Here is a 22,130-nt window from a genome sequence, read left to right on the forward strand (position 1 = left end):
ATTTTTTATGCCCATTACTCACCTGACCTGTCTCCTAGCATTTTTTTTCTTTTTCAGACAGTGAAAGGCACACTCCATGGTCACACATCCTCCACTTGTGCTACTTTTGCATTAGTGATTTTCCAGTGATCTGAAACACTAATGATGTGTGTGCAGTGACTGTGGAACCATGGCATCAAGATTGTGAAAAGTGTATATGCAAGCAGAGAGATTAGGTTGAGCAATGACAGAAGTTTCAGATTTTGTGTGTGAGCATTTTGTGAAAAATGGAATTGGTGACCTTAGAAGTAAAATGTAACTAACATAAATCAGGTGCTTGAAAGTCTCTTACAGCCTTTGAAATAGTACTTCTGGTGTGTCATACCCAGTATTGCAGTGCATATAGCTCTTTTAGTATACCTACTGTAGCCATATGTCTTTCTCCACCCATGCCCCTCCCCCTCATCCCAATCTTTATCTTTATCTTTCCTTTTGCAGCATGGGAGAATGATTGACATAGTTCCACTGTGAATCATTCATCAAATGAGGGAGAGCCAATGTAGGAAATCTAAATGTCATCATAAACATACAGTTGAGTCTTTTCCACTGGAGTACCACAATAGCTCTCTCCCGAAACTCAGTGTATCATCTACATTTATTGCCCTACAGTTGTGTTGGTGTAAGAAATCTCTGACAGGTAGCACCACTGTCATCAGGTCTCAGTTGACTAGCACTAACAGCGGCAGGCGAAATTAATAGCCATCTATAGAGCCGTGACAGCACTGAGGTTTTGCCATAGAGACATTTACAAAAACATGTTATGTGACTGGTCGTGGTAGGCATGTGAAGCTGCCGTGCCCAGCCCACTGCAACTGTCAGGAAACTTCTTAAGCCGATTGTCTACAGTAACCTTTCAAGTAGCACATTACCTGTATTTTTAAGGCAAGGGTGCTAGATTTCCATACAATGCTTGGGATGTTGTTCCATAGAGCACAGCAGAGCAGCCCTGAGAGGAAGACTGCAACACTGACATCCAAATATTGGGAAAAGGCTTCATGACACCACGCAAAATCTCTGAATGTCTTACAGTTATTGGCTTCTGAGTCGTGGGTGTATGAGGAGCAGTCAAATGAAAACCGAACACCTACCACAAGTGTCAAAACATTTATCCTATTGAGTGACGAGATGATCAATTTTGTTTTGCAGAATGTGGTCAGCTGCTGAGGGATCCACAGGCACTCCCTCATACAACTGAAACCAACATCCATGCATGTCTTTCCTCAGGTCACCAATGATATGATAATCTCACGGTGAAAGAGCTGGATTCTATGGAGGATGTTGCAGTGCTTCCCAATCAAATTGCTGAAACAGTGTTCATCCAATTGGAAATATGATGGTGGACGTTCTTGTGCAACAGGATGATTCCATCCTGCAGCATCCCGACATCACAAGGGCAAATGGAAAACCCATCAGTGGAAACATCCAACATCTCCTCCACCAAAGGAATCCAAAGCTGTTCACACACGTTCCACTGAGTTCCTTGAACATGGAACCACAATCAATGCACAGTGGTATGAAGACACTTTACACAAACTGTGACATGTCGTAAAGTCAAAACACCCAGGGGTGCTGTCAGATGGAATAGTCCTCCAGCACGATAATGCCTGCTCCCACACTACTAACTGGACAAAAGCAATGCTTCAGTGATTTGGTTGGGAAGCTTTGCAAAGTCCTTCATACAGCTCAGACTGTTCACCACGTGATTTTCACTTCTTTGGCTGCATGTAGAAATACACATATGGATGTCAGTCGCAGTCGGACAAGGAAGCGTGGGAATGGGCGTGGTTGTTTATCCGTCAGCAGCTGACTGCGTTCTGCAAAACAGGAATTGATCGTTCTCATCTTGCAGTGGGGTAAATGTTTTAAAGTGTGGGGTGATTACTTTTGAATGGAACCACTCTGTGGTGGCATTATGGTGGGTATTTGGATTTCAGTTGACACCCCCTTCTTTAATGTAGTTCTGTCTGGATGTCAAATATCAAAAGCTCTGAATTCTCACAGTCTGGGGTAACTAGATAACAAAAGAGATACGTGCTAGTCCCCCCCCCCCCCCCCCCAAATCCCTCCCAGTTTTTGTAAACACCTTGCCTGTGTGACAATAAGTCAACTCAGTCGTCATCCTCATCATCATCTTTGATGATGCCGAGGCGACGAGCAACCGCCTTGACGTTGCCGATGACCTCCTCCTGGACGAGGTTGAAGCTCATGGCGAGCAGTGCGATGCCGAACAGCAGGTACAGGGAGCACAGTGCGATCCCAATCTCGGCGTTCTCGTCCTGGCGCATGCGCCGAGCAGGCACGAAGTCCCCGAAGCCAATGGTGGTGAGCGTGATGAAGCAGAAGTAGGCCGAGTCGAGGAACTGCCAGCCTTCCCACTGGTGGAAGAGGTAGGCGCCGCAGAAGATGTACGTCACCACCAGGAACATGCACAGCCAGATGGGCACAGGGCGTGTACCTGAGGGGGAAGAGAGATATGAGGCCGATTATCGAGAACTCGGTGGCACAGACTGTATCCCTAACACGGAGGGACGAAATAATGGAAACACACAAATAATCAAGATAACGGGAGGGGCGGACAGTATTACGTGGCAAGCAGTACATTCCACTGAATGTTTGTAGAACCTGGCGGCAGACAGCATCACGTTATCGAGCTTTGTGAGTGTCGCCACTGTTAGCCTGTTATGCGCAAAAAAACTGGCTGCAGACTGCGTTTAGGACCAGGTTATGTTGTGTTTACTTCCTCTTTGTGCCTGCAAATTGTTTTTTTTAGTGACTCACTAAACAGAAACAGATTAGTCTAGTGCAGCATTCGTTTATCGATACGTACAATTACATGTACTCCAACAGCGAATGAGCAACACTGCTGTATGGCGGCAACAGACAGCGCGGGCCGGGGCGGTGCTGAAAGATGCTGAAGTACTGACAATTTTCTTGTTTTAGAGCCCCTGTTAATACATATTAGTAAAATAAATATCGCACTTGACTAATTTGGGACCGTACTATTGAACGGGCACGTAAAATTCCGCTTTAAAAATCATTATGTTTGTAACGGGAAACAAACGGACGCTTTCCGTCCACGCTGGGCGTTGAATGAAAGATGCGATGAGCATTACTTGTTTGCGCTGAATCCAGCTACACACTGCAGAAACGAAATTGCAGATATCTGCCGAAATATCAGAGGATGACTCTTAGGAGGAACACTCTGTATATAAAAAAAACTTAATCGTATAACTGTACAGATAGTTGTCTAGAGCACATGTTCCAAATTTTTAAGAAAAAAATCGATTTATGTTGATTTTGAACCATATTTCCCACCTTCTGTGAGCGGTATGACTGGTTCGGATTACACGAGCTACATGAATAAATTGGTTTAATTTTTTTTCGGCGGACTATGCCTCTATTTGGTTCAAATGGTTCAAATAGCTCTGAGCACTATTGGACTTAGTCATCAGTCGCCTAGAACTTAGAACGACTTAAACCTAACTAACCTAAGGACATCACACACATCCATGCCCGAGGCAGGTTTCGAACCTGCGACCCTAGCAGTCGCGTCGTTCTTGACTGAGGCGCCTGGAACCGTTCGGCCACCGCGGCCGGCCATGCCTCTATTTAAGTAGAAGTCAGAAAGACATAGCCGAGTGTAATGAAGTGACAAGATCATGAAATTAGTCAGCTCGTGCGTTTTAGGGCACAGTCTACGTTTCGATTCAGCAGAATGATACAGAGTTCAAAGAACTGCGTTACATAGGGTAATACATAGCATAAATGGATATGGGACGTCAGCCAGGAAATTTCAAAACAAAGTTTGAGGAATGACACGACAATAAACTGGAAAGACGTACGAAAAACTTGGATATGCATCTCATAGAAAACTGTTGAAGCTTGTCTATGATATACTGATATACTGAAATTATTGCCCACATTTAACAGAGAAAAGAGTTTTGTTTCGCATTTATAAAAAGACATCTAGAGATCTATACCTACATAGGTCCTCTGCAAACCATTGTGAAGAGCATGCCAGAGGATGCTTCATACTGAACCAGTTATTGGGGTTTCCTCCCGTTCCTTTCACGTTGAGAGCACGGGAAGAATGATTCTGTAGTTAGTCTACTTTTGTCTTTGCGAGCCCTACAGGAGCAACACGCAAGAGTTTGTGATATATTTCTTGATTCTCATTTAAAGTTCGTTCTTGAAACTTGTAAGTAGGCTTTCTAGGGATAGTTTATGTCTATCTTTCGGAGTCTGCCAGTTCACTTTCTTTAGCATCTCCGTGACACTCTCCCACGTATCAAACAAACCTGTGACCATTCGTTGATCCCTTGTTTGAAGACACTGATCGCCAGAACATTGTCAACACCTATCTGAGTCAACGGATCAACGATGAACTTGAACGGGTATCATGAGACGTCTGTCCCGAACAATTGCAACGAACAATAACGAACAAAACGAGACTATAAAAAAGTGGCTAGCGTCCGAGTGTGTGAGGCGACGGTTCGGCTTCCGCTCAAACATAATACTATCAAAAGAAGGAAAATTTTTGAAAATGTGAACGAGGTGTGCCCTTAGAAACTCCGAACACTCCTCGTAAATGCGGGAAAACTCCATTCATTCGATGTAGTAGATGCAGTTTCAATTTATGTTATGTAGACACCTGGCTGAAAATGACTTACAAGTTCGTGCCGCCCTCCATCGGTAATGCTGGAATTCAGTATTGTGTTGGCCCACCCTTAGCCTTGATTTCAGCTTCAACTCTCGCAGGCATACCTTCAATCAGGTGCTGGAAGGTTTGTCGGGGAATGGCGGCCCACTCTTCGCGGGGTGCTGCACTGAGGAGAGGTATCGATGTCGGTCGGTGAGGCCTGATACGAAGTCGGCGTTCCAAAACATCCCAAAGGTGTTCTATAAGATTCAGGTCAGGACTCTGTGCAGGCCAGTCCATTACAGGGATGTTATTGTCGTGTAACCACTCCTCCAAAGGACGTGCATTATGAACAGGTGCTCGATCGTGTTGAAAGATGCAATCGCCATCCTCGAATTGCTCTTCAACATGGGGAAGCAAGACGGTGCTTAAAACATCAATTTAGGCCTGTGCTGTGATAGTGCCACACAAAACAACAAGGGGTGCAAGCCTCCTCCATGAAAAACACGACCACACCATAACACCACCACCTCCGAATATTACTGTTGGCACTACACACGCTGGCAGATGACGTTCACACCCTGCCATCGGATCGCCACGTTGTGTACCGCGATTCGTCACTCCACATAACGTTTTTCCACTGTTCAATCGTCCAATGTTTACGCTCCTTACACCAAGTTTTCTCACGCCCCGCCTAACTGTCATAGTACTTGCTGTGGATCCTGATGCAGTTTGGAACTCCTGTGTGATGGTCTGGATAAATGTCTGCCTTTTACACATTACGACATTACGACCCTCTTCAACTATCGGCGGTCTCTGTCAGTCAACAGACGAGATCAGCCTGTGCGCTTCTGTGCTGTACGTGGCCCTTTTACGTTTGCACTTCACTTTCATATTGGAAACAGTGGACCTATGGATGTTTAGGAGTGTGGAAATCTCGCGTACAGATGTGTGACACGTGTGGCATCCAATCACCTGACCACGATCGAAGTCCGTGAGTTCCGCGGAGCGCCCCATTCTCCTCTCTCACGATGTCTAATGACTACTGAGGTCATTGATATGGAGTAACTGGCAGTAGGTGGCAGTACGGATACTTTTGAAGTCCCATGACACTCCTGCAGGTTCATCGTTGATCCGCTCACTCAGTTTTTTGTTACAGCCGGTAGTTAACCCTCTGACCGAACACACAGAGCTACCGTGCCACATGTCACTTGACGACAAGACTTCTTACAGCCAGCACCTTCGTACAGATGCATCAGTTACGTAATAGACGCGTGACACTCCACTTGCGATGTTCTCGGAATTGCCAGAGTGGCGCACCTTATTTCTTGCACATTTTGTTGTTTTAATGTCCTACTACAGCTGTACAAAGTTTGAAGTAAATCCGTGATCCCAACGTCGTGGCCTTCTGTTGTCAGATAAATCGCGTGCCTTCCCCATTCTACACACAGGTAACACGCTCATTGTACCGTGCGTGTGTCTGACTAGCAGTCAGGTGACGCTGCTACCACCTGGACAGGCTTATATCGATAGCAGGTCGGTGGTCATAATACAGGGTGATTCAAAAAGAATGCCACAACTTTAGGAATTTAAAACTCTGCAACGACAAAAGGCAGAGCTAAGCACTATCTGTCGGCGAATTAAGGGAGCTATAAAGTTTCATTTAGTTGTACATTTGTTCGCTTGAGGCGCTGTTGACTAGGCGTCAGCGTCATTTGATGCTAAGATGGCGACCGCTCAACAGAAAGCTTTTTGTGTTATTGAGTACGGCAGAAGTGAATCGACGACAGTTGTTCAGCGTGCATTTCGAACGAAGTATGGTGTTAAACCTCCTGATAGGTGGTGTATTAAATGTTGGTATAAACAGTTTACAGAGAATGGGTGTTTGTGCAAAGGGAAAAGTTCTGGATGGCCGAGAACGAGTGATGAAAATGTAGCACGCATCCAGCAAGCATTTGTTCGCAGCCCAGGAAAATCGACTCGCAGAGCTAGCAGAGAGCTGCAAATTCCACAATCAACTGTATGGAGAGTCCTACGAAAAAGGTTAGTTATGAAACCTTATCGTCTGAAATTGGTTCAAGCACTGTCTGCAGCTGATAAGATTAAAAGAATCGATTTCTGTGATTTTATCCTTGCTCAAATGGAAACAGATGAAACTTTCGTTTCAAAGATTGTGTTTAGTGATGAAGCAACTTTCCACACTAACGGGAAAGTCAACCGTCACAATGTCTGTATATGGGGCACTGAGAATCCGCGGGAAACAACTCAGTATGAACGTGACTCGCCTAAGGTGAACGTTTTCTGTGCCATTTCAGCCAATAAAGTTTTTGGTCCCTTTTTCTTCGAAGGTGTTACTGTAACTGGACTACAGTATCTGGAGATGTTAGAGAATTGGCTGTTCCCTCAGCTCGAACAAGAAGCACAACAATTCATATTTCAGCAGGATGTAGCGCCACCACATTGGCACTTATCTGTCCATAACTACCTGAACGTCAACTACCCGAGGCGATGGATCGGCCGCCAGGCAGCCCGTGACAGAGCACTTCATCACTGGCCTCCAAGAAGCCCTGATCTTACCCCCTGCGATTTTTTCTTATGGGGGTATGTTAAGGATATGGTGTTTCAGCCAACTCTCCCAGCCACCATTGATGATTTGAAACGAGAAATAATAGCAGCTATCCAAACTGTTACGCCTGATATGCTACAGAGAGTGTGGAACGAGTTGGAGTATCGGGTTGATATTGCTCGTGTGTCTGGAGGGGGCCATATTGAACATCTCTGAACTTGTTTTTGAGTGAAAAAAAAAGCTTTTTAAATACTCTTTGTAATGATGTATAACAGAAGGTTATATTATGTTTCTTTCATTAAATACACATTTTTAAAGTTGTGGTATTCTTTTTGAATCACCCTGTATTCTGGCTGGTCAGTGTATGTTCAACAAACCCTGTTAGTCCTATTTGTACCGAGCGAGGTGGCGCAGTGGTTAGCACACTGGACTCGCATTCGGGAGGACGACGGTTCAGTCCCGCGTCCGACCATCCTGATTTAGGTTTTCCGTGATGTCCCTAAATCACTTCAGGCAAATGCCGGGATGGTTCCTTTGACAGGGCACGGCCGACGTCCTTTCCAATCCTTCCGTAATTCGATTAGACCGGTGACCTCGCTGTTTGGTCTCTTCCCCCAAATCAACCCAACCCCAACCCAGCTCCTATTTCCTACAGGTCCCACACACTTCAGCAATATACTGAAATGGGTTGCACGAGTGTTTTGTGGGCAACCTCTGTTGTAGACTGTTTGCATTTCGCCAGTATTCTACCAATAAACTGAAATCTGCCACCTGCTTTATCTACGACTGAGCTTATGTGACCTTTCCATTTCACATCTTTGCAAACTGTTACACCCAAGTATTTGTATGAGCTCACCGATTTCTGTTGTGTCTCTTTGAGATTGTGGTCATAGGATACTATGTTTTTCGCTTTATGAAATGCAAAATCATACATTTCTGAACATTTAAAGCAAATTGTCAATCTTTGCACCACTTTGAAATTTATCAAGATCCTACTGAATATTTCTGTGCACCTTTTTTCAGACAGTACTTCATTATAGATAACTGAAGTTGGTGTTAGAAGTGTCTGAAATAAACTAGAGGACACTGCAAATTAGCAGCTTAAGGCATTATGTAGATTTCAACTGAGAGAGTAAAAGATTTACATACTGGCCTACGAATCCAAAGAAAAAAGGAAAGCTGCTCTTTCTGCTGCCCAAAAAGAGTCAGTTTCTGCAAGTACAGAGAGCGTTGTACTTGCGAATTTTGAGGAGACCTGGGTTTGCTGGGCGTTTACGAGTATGAGGGCTGAGCACGTGAATTATGTACAGGTGCGAATGGTTTACGTTAAAATCATTGTAAAAATTTGTGTAAATCTTAGAAACCAAAAGTTATAAAAAATCCTGATCCACAATGTAGTCGTTAGCTGTTACCATCTGGGGAGAAAATCTGTTTCATCTAATGAATTCGTGTTTTCTGGATGGACCATACTACCCAATGGTAGTTCCTCATACTTAACGTTATTTGTGGTGGTGGTGGTGGTTAGTGTTTAACGTCCCATTGACAACGAGGTCATTAGAGACGGAGCGTAAGCTCGGGCTAAGGAAGGATTGGGAAGGAAATCGGCCGTGCCCTTTCAAAGGAACCATCCCGGCATTTGCCTGAAACGATTTAGGGAAATCACGGAAAACCTAAATCAGGATGGCCGGAGACGGGATTGAACCGTTGTCCTCCCGAATGCGAGTCCAGTGTGCTAACCACTGCGCCACCTCGCTCGGTAACATTATTTGTATTTCTGCGTAATATGTTGATTAAGGTGGCCCCGCTACAGTTACACCACTACCCAAATAAGGCATACGGTTATGCCTCATTTAACTCTATCGTACAGCTGTGGTGCACATGGCTTTCTTCCCAGAGAATGTCAAGTATTCGCAAGGTATGTAATATAAGCGTTTAGGTGAATAATCTTGTAACGCATTTACTAAGCAAGCAGTCATGCAAAAATAAAGTCAAACCTCAAAACTATTTTTAATTGGATATATTTAACAACAAACGTTACAACATGACAAATAAACAGCTAATGTTGAAACAGGCGATATTCATGTGGTGAAGATGACTTGCAAAGTGAAATGTTGTGGCACTGATGTACCACTGGGTGACGATAAAGGTGCTTCTGTAGGTTTGCTGTAAGATGATGCTCAGAGGCTTTATGAACAGGTCTCTGTAAACATATGGATGGAACAGAATCATGAGATCGTGGAAAGAGAAGTGGAACCTGGATACAGGTGAGTAGCTGATGTTGGGTGTGGGACATTACAGGAGTGAATTTGCCAGGAGAGCATTTTCGTTGGATGGGGGAGTAAACAAGGATTTGACTGTGTTGCACCGAAGATTGGGTACAGCAGCATTTGGGAAAGCTGCACGTGAAAGTATGGTACCTATTGTGTGTGTATATTGTATATTGTGCCGGGGACCTAGTAACGACGGAGAGGCTTCGTCCCGCCGTAGCCGTGGTTCACAACCTCATAACAGGCCACAGCAGTCGTCCCATCTCACCGCCGCCCCACACCGAACCCGGGGTTATTGTGCGCTTCGGCCTCCAGTGGACCACCTCCTCCCCTCGGGAACGTCTCACACCAGACGAGTGTAACCCCACCGTTTCCGTAGTAGAGTAGTTATGGTGTACGCGTACGTGGAGACAATGTTTGCACAGGAATCGCCGACATAGTGTAACTGAGGCGGAATAAGGGGAACAAGACTGCATTCGCCGAGGCAGATGGAAAACTGCCTTAAAAACTATCTACAGGCTGGCTGGCACATCGGACCTCTACACCAATCCGCCGGGCAATTTCGTGCTGGGGTCCGGAACACCTTCCAGCTCGGGAAGCTGCGCGTTAGACTGCGCGCGGTTCTGGGAGTATGTGGCTATGGTATTCAGGTGTAATACTGAACTGACGGTCGACAACATACACTGCCTGACGAAAAAAGTGAAGCACCCAGAAGGTGAGGAAGAAACGAAATGAAACTTCGGGGTTTGGAGGACATGTGACGTTATTTCAGTGATTACAAAATCGAGTTCAACTGATGAAGAACTCAGCAAGATGGGCCCGCGTATGACGTTGCACTCCCTCTGAGCTGGATACATGCACTGATCCAGCTGGAAAGGGTGTCATAAGGTCGTTGTATCCTTTCCTGAGTCGAGCTGGTCCACAACTGTTGAAACTGGTCCTTTATATCGTAGATCATGGCACTGGGCTGAAATTGACGTCCGAACTTGCCCCACACATGTTCTACCACGGACAGATCTGAGGATCTAGCTGGCCTTCAGACTACCTCAACACCACGCAGACTGTTCACTGAGGCATGTACCATACAAGGAAGAGCATTGTCGTATTGAAAAATGCCTCTATCGTACTAGCACACGAGAGGTAACACATGACGACGCAGAATATCTGTGACGTCAGGCTCCCCTCAGTCACTACGAGCTGTGTTCTGAAGTCATACCCGATGGCTCTCCTTAGCATGAAGTCAGAAGTAAACCGCCGTGCCTCTCCAAAACACTGGAAGAATGAGACCTCTCCCCACATTGCTGCCATATTCACTGACGATGGTCATCCGAGAGAATGCAGAGCCGCGATTCATCGCCGAAGACAGGGGGACGCCATTCGTGAGCAGTAGATGCTTTCTGGTCACGACACCACTCCAAACAGAGCCATTTGTGTTGTGGTGTTAAAAGCAGCAATAACTTAGTCCAGCTGCTGCTAGTCTGCGATCAATGGTGCAGAATGATTCAGAATGTTACAGGGAGTTCATTACTTGTTCTTGGATGTCAGGCGCTGATGTGAAAGAGTTATGATGTGCTTGGTGCACAACATGGCGAACTTCCCTTGTGGTGGTTATAAATGGTCAAACTAATCTGGATACTGCACGAGTCGACTGGCCGGCCAAATGGAGGTCTAACGTTTTTTTATTCCAGTCTTTGATCACAATATGAATTCTTTAGACGATGACCGGTTTCAGACCGTAAAGACCATCCTCAGATCATTTTTACACCATGTCCTAAACTGATAAGGCCATAATGGCATCGTCAAAACGTACAGGGTGTTGCAAAAAGGTACGGCCAAACTTTCAGGAAACATTCCTCACGCACAAATAAAGAAAAGATGTTATGTGGACATGTATCTGGAAACGCTTAATTTCCATGTTAAAGCTCATTTTAGTTTCGTTCTTCCACCTACGCTCAATAGAGCACGTTATCATGATTTCATGCGTTATACTCCACCTGTGCTGCTAGAACATGTGCCTTTACAAGTACGACACAACATTTGGTTCATACACGATGGAGCTCCTGAACATTTCAGTCGAAGTGTTCGTACGCTTCTCAACAACAGATTCGGTGACCGATGGATTGGTAGAGGCGGACCAATTCCATGGTCTCCACGCTCTCCTGACCTCAACCCTCTTGACTTTCATTTATGGGGGCATTTAAAAGCTCTTTTCTACGCAACGCCGGTACCAAATGTAGAGACTCTTCGTGCTCGTATTGTAGACGCAGTGGACGCGTCGCTGCAACCGCCTGGCGCCTCCCTGGGTCACGCGCCGCCGCTCGCTTCCCGTGACCAGCTGTCCTCCACCATGGAACTCTTGCCCGCTCCGGACTAGATGTCGTCTTCGCCCGTCGGGTGCCCCGACCGCATGGAGGTCGACCCTTCGGCCCCTCCTGTCTCATTACGGGCGCATACACCGCATGTTGACGTGCACCCTGGACTAGGTTTTCAGGCGTTTCCTAGCTCCCCTCGGACCGGATGGCCGGGTGCGGGTGGCACAGCCTCGCCTGTTGTTAGGCTCCCCACCTCATCGCATACGTCAACATGGGGTCCTCCCCACGGCGGGCGGAAGCCTTATAACACGACCGTTCGCCGATTTGCGGGGGAGGAATGTGGTGTCACTGCCAGACACCACACTTGCTAGGTGGTAGCTTAAATCGGCCGCGGTCCATTAGTACATGTCGGACCCGCGTGTCGCCACTGTGTGATCGTAGACCTAGCGCCACCACACGGCAGGTCTCAAGAGAGGCGTACGAGAACTCGCCCCAGTTGTACGACGACGTTGCTAGCGACTATACGGACGAAGCCTTTGCTCTCATTTGCCGAGAGACAGAATAGCCTTCAGCTAAGTTCATGTCTACGACCTAGCAAGGCGCCATTAGCCTTAGATAGCTTGTATCAAAAGAGTCTCACTTGTATCGCCACAATCTCCAGATGTCTCATCAAGAACGATGTATACAAAGGATGGATTAAAAGATAAGTACCAAAGGAGCTACGTACTTTTCTTTATAGCATTCATTAAGTCTCCTGTTTCAGACCGCACTCCATCCTTCGTGAGTTAGAGCGTGAATCTTGGTCGCCTCTTTCAATTAGTGTGCGTAGTGTTGGTAAGTCTGCCGACACAACAATTTTGACGACGCGGATTAATCAGGATCTTGTTCTTTCTCATTGCTTACATTTCCTTGTGTCATGGCTTCGCCAGATGTACTGTCCGAATTTTATCGCTTGCAGAATCAGCAGACGCAGGCGTTATTGGATGCCCTTGGACAGCTCGTCCAGGGTCAACGTGCGCTGCACAACGATGCGGCCGCCGCCACTTCCTCGCTACCGCAGCCACAACACGCGGTTGCACCTCCGTTTCGTAGCTTTGACGCAGCCCACGAGACCTGGCCAGAGTGGTCCCGACAATTCGGCTTCCATCTAGCCGCCTACAGAATTCAAGGTAATGAGCGGCAGCCGTTTTTGCTTTCTTGTGTCGGTGTGTTCACCTACCGTGTGATAGTGAAATTGTTTCCCCGACGCGACGTAGCAACTCTGTCCTACGAAGAAATTTTGTCTGCTTTAGATGCCTATTTCAAGGAAACAGTCAATGTCGTTGCAAAACGGTATACGTTCTTTCGTACAAAACGTACGGCCGGTCAGACTAATAGGGAGTGGGTTGCAACTTTGCAAGGACTTACTAGGGATTGTGATTTTGCATGTGAATGTGGACTTCCGTATTCAGATACTATGGTGCGTGATGCAATAGCACAGAACGTTTCTGATGTTCGCATACGGGAACAGATTTTGAAACTAGTTAATCCCTCCCTTCAACAAGTGATAGACATATTGGATAGGCAAGACACACTTGACTTTGCTCAGGAATCGTTTGAAACTTCGCCAGCAGTGTGTCACATTAACCGGCCCGCTGCACGGGACGTTAAACGGCCCTCGCGCACGTCAGCGCAGCTGCAGCCTTCTCGCAAACACGTGTGCCGCGTCCTCATGCCAATGCTGTTCTCAAATCATGCCCGCGGTGTGCAACTCGACATTCGCGTGACAATTGCCCGTCACGCCAAGCTATTTGCTTTTACTGTCGTAAGAAAGGACATGTTCAAAGTGTTTGCCAGAAAAAGCTAAGATCAGACAATCAAAACCATTCCAGGCCCTTTGCTTCGCGCCGGAATCGAACCAAGGACAATCAGGCTCGTGGACCTTCGCCCATGGACATTCATGTAGTTCATTCCACCCCGTCCACTGCCACTTTATCTAACAGTGACTGTGTTCGTCCCACAAAAAGTGTGCGTCGACGTCACCGGAAATCCCGTAACGTCGCAAGTGCTTCTGTACCTGTCTCAGTTCAAATTGCACGTGAAAGTCGCTCTTGTCGTCAGCAGGACAATAAACTTTTTGTAGAATTGGACTTTGAAGGCAAAGTGATACCATTCCAGCTCGATACCGTAGCTGCAGTTTCCTTGCTCAATAAAGACACGTACAAACAACTGGGCAAACCTCCGTTGCGTGCCGCAAATGTTCAGCTCAATAGTTATTTAGGACAGCAGATACCTGTGTTAGGACAGTGCAGCCTTCTTGCCACATACAAGGGACAAACAAAACTTGTGTCATTTTACGTTCTTCGTTCTTCTACTGCGGTGAACTTGTTTGGTTTCGATTTATTTCAATTGTTTAACATGTCTATAGTAAATCAGGTCCTCTCAGTGAATCAGACTGTGCCTTCCGCCAGTGTTTCTAGTCTATGTGAGGAATTTGCAGACATTTTTGCACCGAGCCTTGGTTGCGCTAAGAACTATGAAGCACATTTGGAACTCAAAGTGGACGCGCAACCGAAATTTTTCAGAGCGCGCAATGTTCCCCACGCATTGCGTGATGAGGTCGCAAGAACATTACACGATTTAGAATCTCAAGGTGTAATTGAACGTGTGCAGGCTTCTCTCTGGGCCTCACCCTTAGTAATTTTGCCAAAACCTTCCGGAAAATTGAGGCTTTGTGTGGACTTCAAGGCAACTGTGAATCCACAACTTGTGACTGCTACTTTTCCTTTGCCCCGCCCGGAAGATCTTTTTGACAAACTGTGCCCGGGAACATATTTTTCCAAGTTGGACCTAGCAGATGCGTACTTGCAACTACCAGTGGACGAAGAATCCCAGCGCGTTTTGGTGGTTAACACGCATCTTGGATTGTACCGATTCAAAAGACTGCCATTCGGGTGTGCATCCGCCCCTGCATTGTTTCAGCAATATTTACAAACTGTTTGTGCGTCGGTCCCTACTGCTGCGAACTATCTGGACGATATTGTGATCTCCGGAAAGACAGAAGCCGAACATTTAGACAACCTACGAACGTTATTTCAGGTCTTGCGACAAAATGGTCTTCGCTTGAGGAAGGACAAATGTGTGTTTTTTGCTCGTGACTTACCGTATCTGGGACATGTACTTAATGCCCAAGGCATACATCCGAGTCCAGAGCACCTCCGTGCCATACAGGACTTGCCTTCACCGCAGAACTTGAAACAGCTCCAGAGTGTGTTGGGCAAAATTAATTACTACCATAAATATGTTCCCCATGCCTCTTCCATTTCAGCTCCGCTTCATCGCTTACGCCGTAAAGTTGTCTTGTGACAGCCAGAGCGAGAGCACCAGCAGCAGCGAGTACTGTTTGTATAAAGCGTTTATTTTGCATTTTGTTTACGACCTTCCACTAAGGAAGGGATTCTATTTGTGTTTATCTGCTCTGCATAGAAACTAACAGTTCTTGATCGTTAGGAGATAAATTTATTTTGTACTTATTTGCTGCGCTTAGCTTTTAAATAGTTTTTCTGGGAAAACCTAGCGTAGTTTTCGCGTCTCGTATTTCAGTGAGTGTTTCTTGATTATCAGAGTAGCTCATCAGAAGATTATCTTGGGAATTTGTCACCGTATAGAGTAGGGTAAACATAGTCATGTGTAGGGACTGTGGTTGTTGTGAGCGGACGCAAGGAGAATTGGCCACTCTTCGGGGGCAGGTGGAGGCTTTGTCTGTTAGGCTCATCGAGCTCGAGGCACAGGCGTCGGCTCGTAGTGGCGTTGGGGCAACTGTGGTGAGACCTATGCCTACTTCGGTGGCCTTGGAATCACATGGAACCGCTGATGTCGCTGCGTCTTCCGGCAGTGAGCATCTTACCGGTCAGCCATCACTCCAGGGTGAATGGCGGACAGTGGTGGGCTCGCGTGTGCCTGGCCGAAAGGCGAAGGTGGGATCTGGCCGCGTTGCAGCTGCCTTACCCCTTTCCAACAGGTACGGGGTGCTTCCTAGTGGTGATGACATCGTTTCCGAGCCACCACAGGATGCCTCGCCTGTTGGGCCAGTGGCCGATTCTCCGGCAAGGTCCCGACAGTCACAGAGGGCGGGCCTATTAGTTATAGGGAGCTCCAACGTTAGGCGGGTTATGGAGCCCCTCAGGAAAATAGCGGTAGGTCGGGGAAGAATGCCAGTGTGCACTCGGTGTGCTGCCGGGGGGTCTCGTCCGTAATGTGGAGGAGGCCCTTCCGGCAGCTATTGAACGCACTGGGTGTGACCGGCTGCAGATAGTAGCACATGTCGGAACGAATGACGCCTGCCGCTTGGGTTCTGAGGCCATCCTTGGTTCCTTCCGGCGGCTGGCTGATTTGGTGAAGACAACCAGCATCGCACGCAGAGTGCAAGCTGAGCTTAATATCTGCAGCATAGTGCCCAGAGTCGATCGCGGTCCTCTGGTTTGGAGCCGTGTGGAGGGTCTAAACCAGAGGCTCAGACGACTCTGCGACTATAATGGTTGCAAATTCATCGACCTCCGTTATTGGGTGGAGAACTGTAGGGCCCCCCTAGACAGGTCAGGCGTGCACTACACACCGGAAGCAGCTACTAGGGTAGCAGAGTACGTGTGGCGTGCACACGGGGGTTTTTTAGGTTAGAGGGACCCCCCCTTGGGCGAAACGATAAAATACCTGACGGCTTACCAGAGAGAACATCAGCATCGTTGATAAAGAACGTCCGTCCTCAGAGACCAAAAACAGGAAAAGTTAACGTAATATTGGTAAACTGCAGGAGTATCCAGGGCAAGGTTCCTGAATTAGTATCGCTTATTGAAGGAAATAGTGCGCATATAGTATTAGGAACGGAAAGTTGGTTAAAACCGGAAGTGAACAGTAACGAAATCCTAGACACAGAATGGAATATATACCGCAAGGATAGGATAAACGCCAATGGTGGAGGAGTATTTATAGCAGTAAAGAATTCAATAATATCCAGTGAAGTTATTAGCGAATGCGATTGTGAAATAATCTGGGTTAAGTATCAAAGGTGGGTCAGATATGATAGTCGGATGCTTCTATAGACCACCTGCATCAGCAACCGTAGTAGTTGAGCGCCTCAGAGAGAACCTGCAGAACGTCGTGAAGAAGTTTCGTGATCATACTATTGTAATAGGGGGAGACTTCAATCTACCAGGTATAGAATGGGATAGTCACACAATCAGAACTGGAGCCAGGGACAGAGACTCTTGTGACATTATCCTGACTGCCTTGTCCGAGAATTACTTCGAGCAGATAGTTAGAGAACCAACTCGTGAAGCTAACGTTTTAGACCTCATAGCAACAAATAGACCGGAACTTTTCGACTCCGTGAATGTAGAAGAGGGTATCAGTGATCATAAGTCAGTGGTTGCATCAATGACTACAAGTGTAATAAGAAATGCCAAGAAAGGAAGGAAAATATATTTGCTTAACAAGAGTGATAGGGCACAAATCGCAGAATATCTGAGTGACCACCATCAAACGTTCATTTCTGAGGAAGAGTATGTGGAACAAAAATGGAAAAAATTCAGAAACATCGTCCAGTACGCCTTAGATAAGTTCGTACCGACTAAGGTCCAAAGCGAGGGGAAAGATCCACCGTGGCATAACAATCATGTACGAAAGGTGCTACGGAAACAAAGAAAGCTTCATCATAGGTTTAAGAGTAGTCGAATCATAGCTGATAAGGAAAAGCTGAACGGATCGAAAAAGAGCGTAAAGAGAGCAATGAGAGAAGCATTCAACGAATTCGAACATAAAACATTGGCAAACAATCTAAACAAGAACCCTAAAAAGTTTTGGTCATATGTAAAATCGGTAAGCGGATCTAAATCCCCTATTCAGTCACTCGTTGACCACGATGGCACCGAAACAGAGGACGACCGAAGAAAGGCAGAAATACTGAATTCAGTGTTCCGAAACTGTTTCACTGCGGAAAATCGTAACACGGTCCCTGACTTCAGCCGTCGCACGGACGCCAAAATGGAAAATATTGAAATAAACGATATCGGAATTGAAAAACAACTGCTATCACTTAGTAGCGGAAAAGCATCCGGACCAGACGAGATACCCGTAAGATTCTACAGTGATTATGCTAAAGAACTTGCCCCCTTTCTATCAGCAATTTATCGTAGATCTCTGGAAGAACGTAAAGTACCTAGCGACTGGAAGAAAGCGCAGGTCGTTCCCATTTTCAAGAAGGGTCATAAATCAGATGCGAATAATTATAGGCCTATTTCGCTTACGTCAATCTGTTGTAGAATAATGGAACATGTTTTATGTTCTCGTATTATGACGTTCTTAGATAATACAAATCTCCTTCATCATAACCAACATGGATTCCGCAAACAGAGATCATGTGAAACTCAGCTCGCCCTATTTGTCCAAGAAATTCACAGTGCCGTAGACACTGGCGAGCAGATTGATGCCGTATTCCTGGACTTCAGGAAGGCATTTGATACGGTTCCGCACTTACGTTTAGTGAAAAAAATACGAGCTTACGGAATATCGGACCAGGTTTGTGATTGGATTCAGGATTTCCTAGAAGAAAGAACACAACATGTCATTCTTAACGGTTCAAAATCTGCAGATGTAGAGGTAATTTCGGGAGTACCGCAAGGAAGCGTGATAGGACCTTTATTGTTTACAATATACATAAATGACTTAGTTGACAACATCGGTAGCTCCGTGAGGCTATTTGCAGATGACACGGTTGTCTACAAGAAAGTAGCAACATCAGAAGACTCGTACGTACTCCAGGAAGACCTGCAGAGGATTAATGAATGGTGCGACAGCTGGCAGCTTTCCCTAAACGTAGATAAATGTAATATAATGCGCATACATAGGGGCAGAAATCCATTCCAGTACGATTATGCCATAGGTGGTAAATCATTGGAAGCGGTAACGACCGTAAAATACTTAGGAGTTACTATCCGGAGCGATCTGAAGTGGAATGATCACATAAAACAAATAGTGGGAAAAGCAGGCGCCAGGTTGAGATTCATAGGAAGAATTCTAAGAAAATGTGGCTCATCGACGAAAGAAGTAGCTTACAAAACGCTTGTTCGTCCGATTCTTGAGTATTGCTCATCAGTATGGGACCCTTACCAGGTTGGATTAATAGAAGAGATAGACATGATCCAGCGAAAAGCAGCGCGATTCGTCATGGGGACATTTAGTCAGCGCGAGAGCGTTACGGAGATGCTGAACAAGCTCCAGTGGCGGACACTTCAAGAAAGGCGTTACGCAATACGGAGAGGTTTATTATCGAAATTACGAGAGAGCACATTCCAGGAAGAGATGGGCAACATATTACTACCGCCCACATATATCTCGCGTAATGATCACAACGAAAAGATCCGAGAAATTAGAGCAAATACGGAGACTTACAAGCAGTCGTTCTTCCCACGCACAATTCGTGAATGGAACAGGGAAGGGGGGATCAGATAGTGGTACAATAAGTACCCTCCGCCACACACCGTAAGGTGGCTCGCGGAGTATAGATGTAGATGTAGATGTAAAGGTGTTCCGTTCGTCTGGACGACGGAACGCGAACGCGCCTTTCGCCAGTTGAAATCGGCGTTGCTTTCACATACTTGCCTTACGCCATTCGATCCCCAGAAACCCCTTTTGTTGATGGTCGATACATCGGAATTCGGGATCGGTGCTGTGCTTGCGCACAAAGATGGATTGCATGATCGTCCTATTGCCTTTGCTTCAAAATTGCTCTCGTCTGCGCAACGCAATTATTCCCAGATAGAGAAAGAAGCTTTAGCTCTCGTGTTTGGTGTTACTAAGTTCCATGATTTCTTGTATGGTCGTCACTTTACCATCATCACAGACCACAAACCTTTGACATCGCTTTTTCATCCGAACAAGCCTGTACCTCCACATACAGCGCAGAAATTCATTCGCTGGTCTCTTTTCCTCTCGCAGTACCGCTACGATATCTTGTATCGGTCCACTGCTATGCACGGAAACGCTGATGCGTTGTCCCGTTTGCCTGTTGCTGTTTTCGCCTCAGTCAAACGGTGCCGCTGAACGGTTGGTCCGGACTTTCAAGTCACAGATGTTGAAGTTGAAAGAGTTGCATTCTAGGGAGGACGCATTGTTGCTCTTTTTGTCTTCGTATCGCTCTCAGCCCCGCGATGGTCGCTCGCCGGCTGAGTTGCTCCATGGTCGTCCTCATCGACCCTTGATGTCTTTGCTGCATCCGCCGCATCAGGTTCCAGTGCAGCGGCAGACTACTGCTTTTGCTCCTGGCGACGTTGTTTTCTATCGCAACTATCGCGGTTCACGGCGTTGGCTCGCAGGGCGCATTCTTCGCTGCCTCGGCCGCGCGATGTATTTGGTTTTGGGGGCCTCTGGTGAGGTGCGTCGGCATCTCAATCAGCTGCGCCTCTGTCGTCACCTGGGTTCTGCCGCTCCCCGTCTGCTTTCGGCGACGGTGCCGTCCAGTCAGCGCCCTGGGGACCCATCTACTGGCTCGCCTCATCCCCAGGTGTTACCGACGCTGCCTTCCATTTTGCCTCATGGCGGCGCGCCGCCGCCGCCGCCTGTTCTCCCGCCGGCGCCGCCCGCAGTGGACGCGTCGCTGCAACCGCCTGGCGCCTCCCTGGGTCACGCGCCGCCGCTCGCTTCCCGTGACCAGCTGTCCTCCACCATGGAACTCTTGCCCGCTCCGGACCAGATGTCGTCTTCGCCCGTCGGGTGCCCTGACCGCATGGAGGTCGACCCTTCGGCCCCTCCTGTCTCATTACGGGCGCATACACCGCATGTTGACGTGCACCCTGGACTAGGTTTTCAGGCGTTTCCTAGCTCCCCTCGGACCGGATGGCCGGGTGCGGGTGGCACAGCCTCGCCTGTTGTTAGGCTCCCCACCTCATCGCATACGTCAACATGGGGTCCTCCCCACGGCGGGCGGAAGCCTTATAACACGACCGTTCGCCGATTTGCGGGGGAGGAATGTGGTGTCACTGCCAGACACCACACTTGCTAGGTGGTAGCTTAAATCGGCCGCGGTCCATTAGTACATGTCGGACCCGCGTGTCGCCACTGTGTGATCGTAGACCTAGCGCCACCACACGGCAGGTCTCAAGAGAGGCGTACGAGAACTCGCCCCAGTTGTACGACGACGTTGCTAGCGACTATACGGACGAAGCCTTTGCTCTCATTTGCCGAGAGACAGAATAGCCTTCAGCTAAGTTCATGTCTACGACCTAGCAAGGCGCCATTAGCCTTAGATAGCTTGTATCAAAAGAGTCTCACTTGTATCGCCACAATCTCCAGATGTCTCATCAAGAACGATGTATACAAAGGATGGATTAAAAGATAAGTACCAAAGGAGCTACGTACTTTTCTTTATAGCATTCATTAAGTCTCCTGTTTCAGACCGCACTCCATCCTTCGTGAGTTAGCGCGTGCATCTTGGTCGCCTCTTTCAATTAGTGTGCGTAGTGTTGGCAAGTCTGCCGACACAACAGTTATCATTTTAGGACATGGTGAAAAAAAGATTTGAGGATGGTCATTATGATCATTATGATCATTATGGGCTGCAACCGGTCATCGTCTAAAGAATACATATTGTGATCAAAGACCGGAATAAAAAAACATTTGACAGTATTGTATCACTGTTTGTATACGCGACCATGTCGCAGTTGGTGAAATGGAGGTCCCTTTCAAATTCCGTCAGATGCTGATAACTCTGTCCTACATGAGTAAGCGACAGTGCCCTTCACAGGGATCATTTGACATCTGACGCTGTTCGTCAGACCTGGTAACAACGCTAAACACGAACAACACTAATGCTCTCTAGTGTCCACTCTGTCACGGTGCGGCACTTCAATTTTTATGTCAGGTAGTGGGTTTGCTCAGGTACACTAAGGTTCAGAAAAAAAGAACATCTTGAACGACTAGAGATAGGACGTTCATATTCACAAGACATTTACTATGTTCTGCAGAAATGATCACCATTTCAACTATGTCGGCTTGCGGGTTCAAGGTCAACATCGATACCGCAGGGCAAAAGCACCTACCAGCAAAATGTTCCTGCAGCTCTCGTCGTATCTAGAAACCGAAGGTAATGGATTAGTGAAACTTGAGCAGACGTGCAGGATGCCTCTCAAACATAAGCGCGAAATTGCCGTCAAATCAGTGCGTTTGAAAGAGGGCACATTATTGGCATGAGAGAATGTGATGTATCCATATGGGGAAATTGCTGTTCGTATGGGACGAAGTGTTTAGGCAGTGCGACGGGTAAGAGCAGAATGGAC

General features: G+C 46.9%; 1 protein-coding gene across 1 annotated transcript in view; it reads right to left on the reverse strand.

Moving 5' to 3' along the window:
• Positions 1-2,114: 2,114 nt before the first annotated feature.
• The window catches only part of LOC126204276 (uncharacterized), a 681,498-nt gene continuing 661,482 nt past the window's right edge, over positions 2,115-22,130 (reverse strand). The window contains exon 10 of the mRNA XM_049938664.1: positions 2,115-2,494. Coding sequence (XP_049794621.1) covers positions 2,148-2,494 — 347 coding nt within the window. The 3' untranslated portion in view covers positions 2,115-2,147. The remainder of the gene's footprint in view (positions 2,495-22,130) is intronic.

This window comes from Schistocerca nitens, chromosome 9 (genome assembly GCF_023898315.1).
Source record: "Schistocerca nitens isolate TAMUIC-IGC-003100 chromosome 9, iqSchNite1.1, whole genome shotgun sequence".
Lineage (NCBI taxonomy): Eukaryota > Metazoa > Arthropoda > Insecta > Orthoptera > Acrididae > Schistocerca > Schistocerca nitens.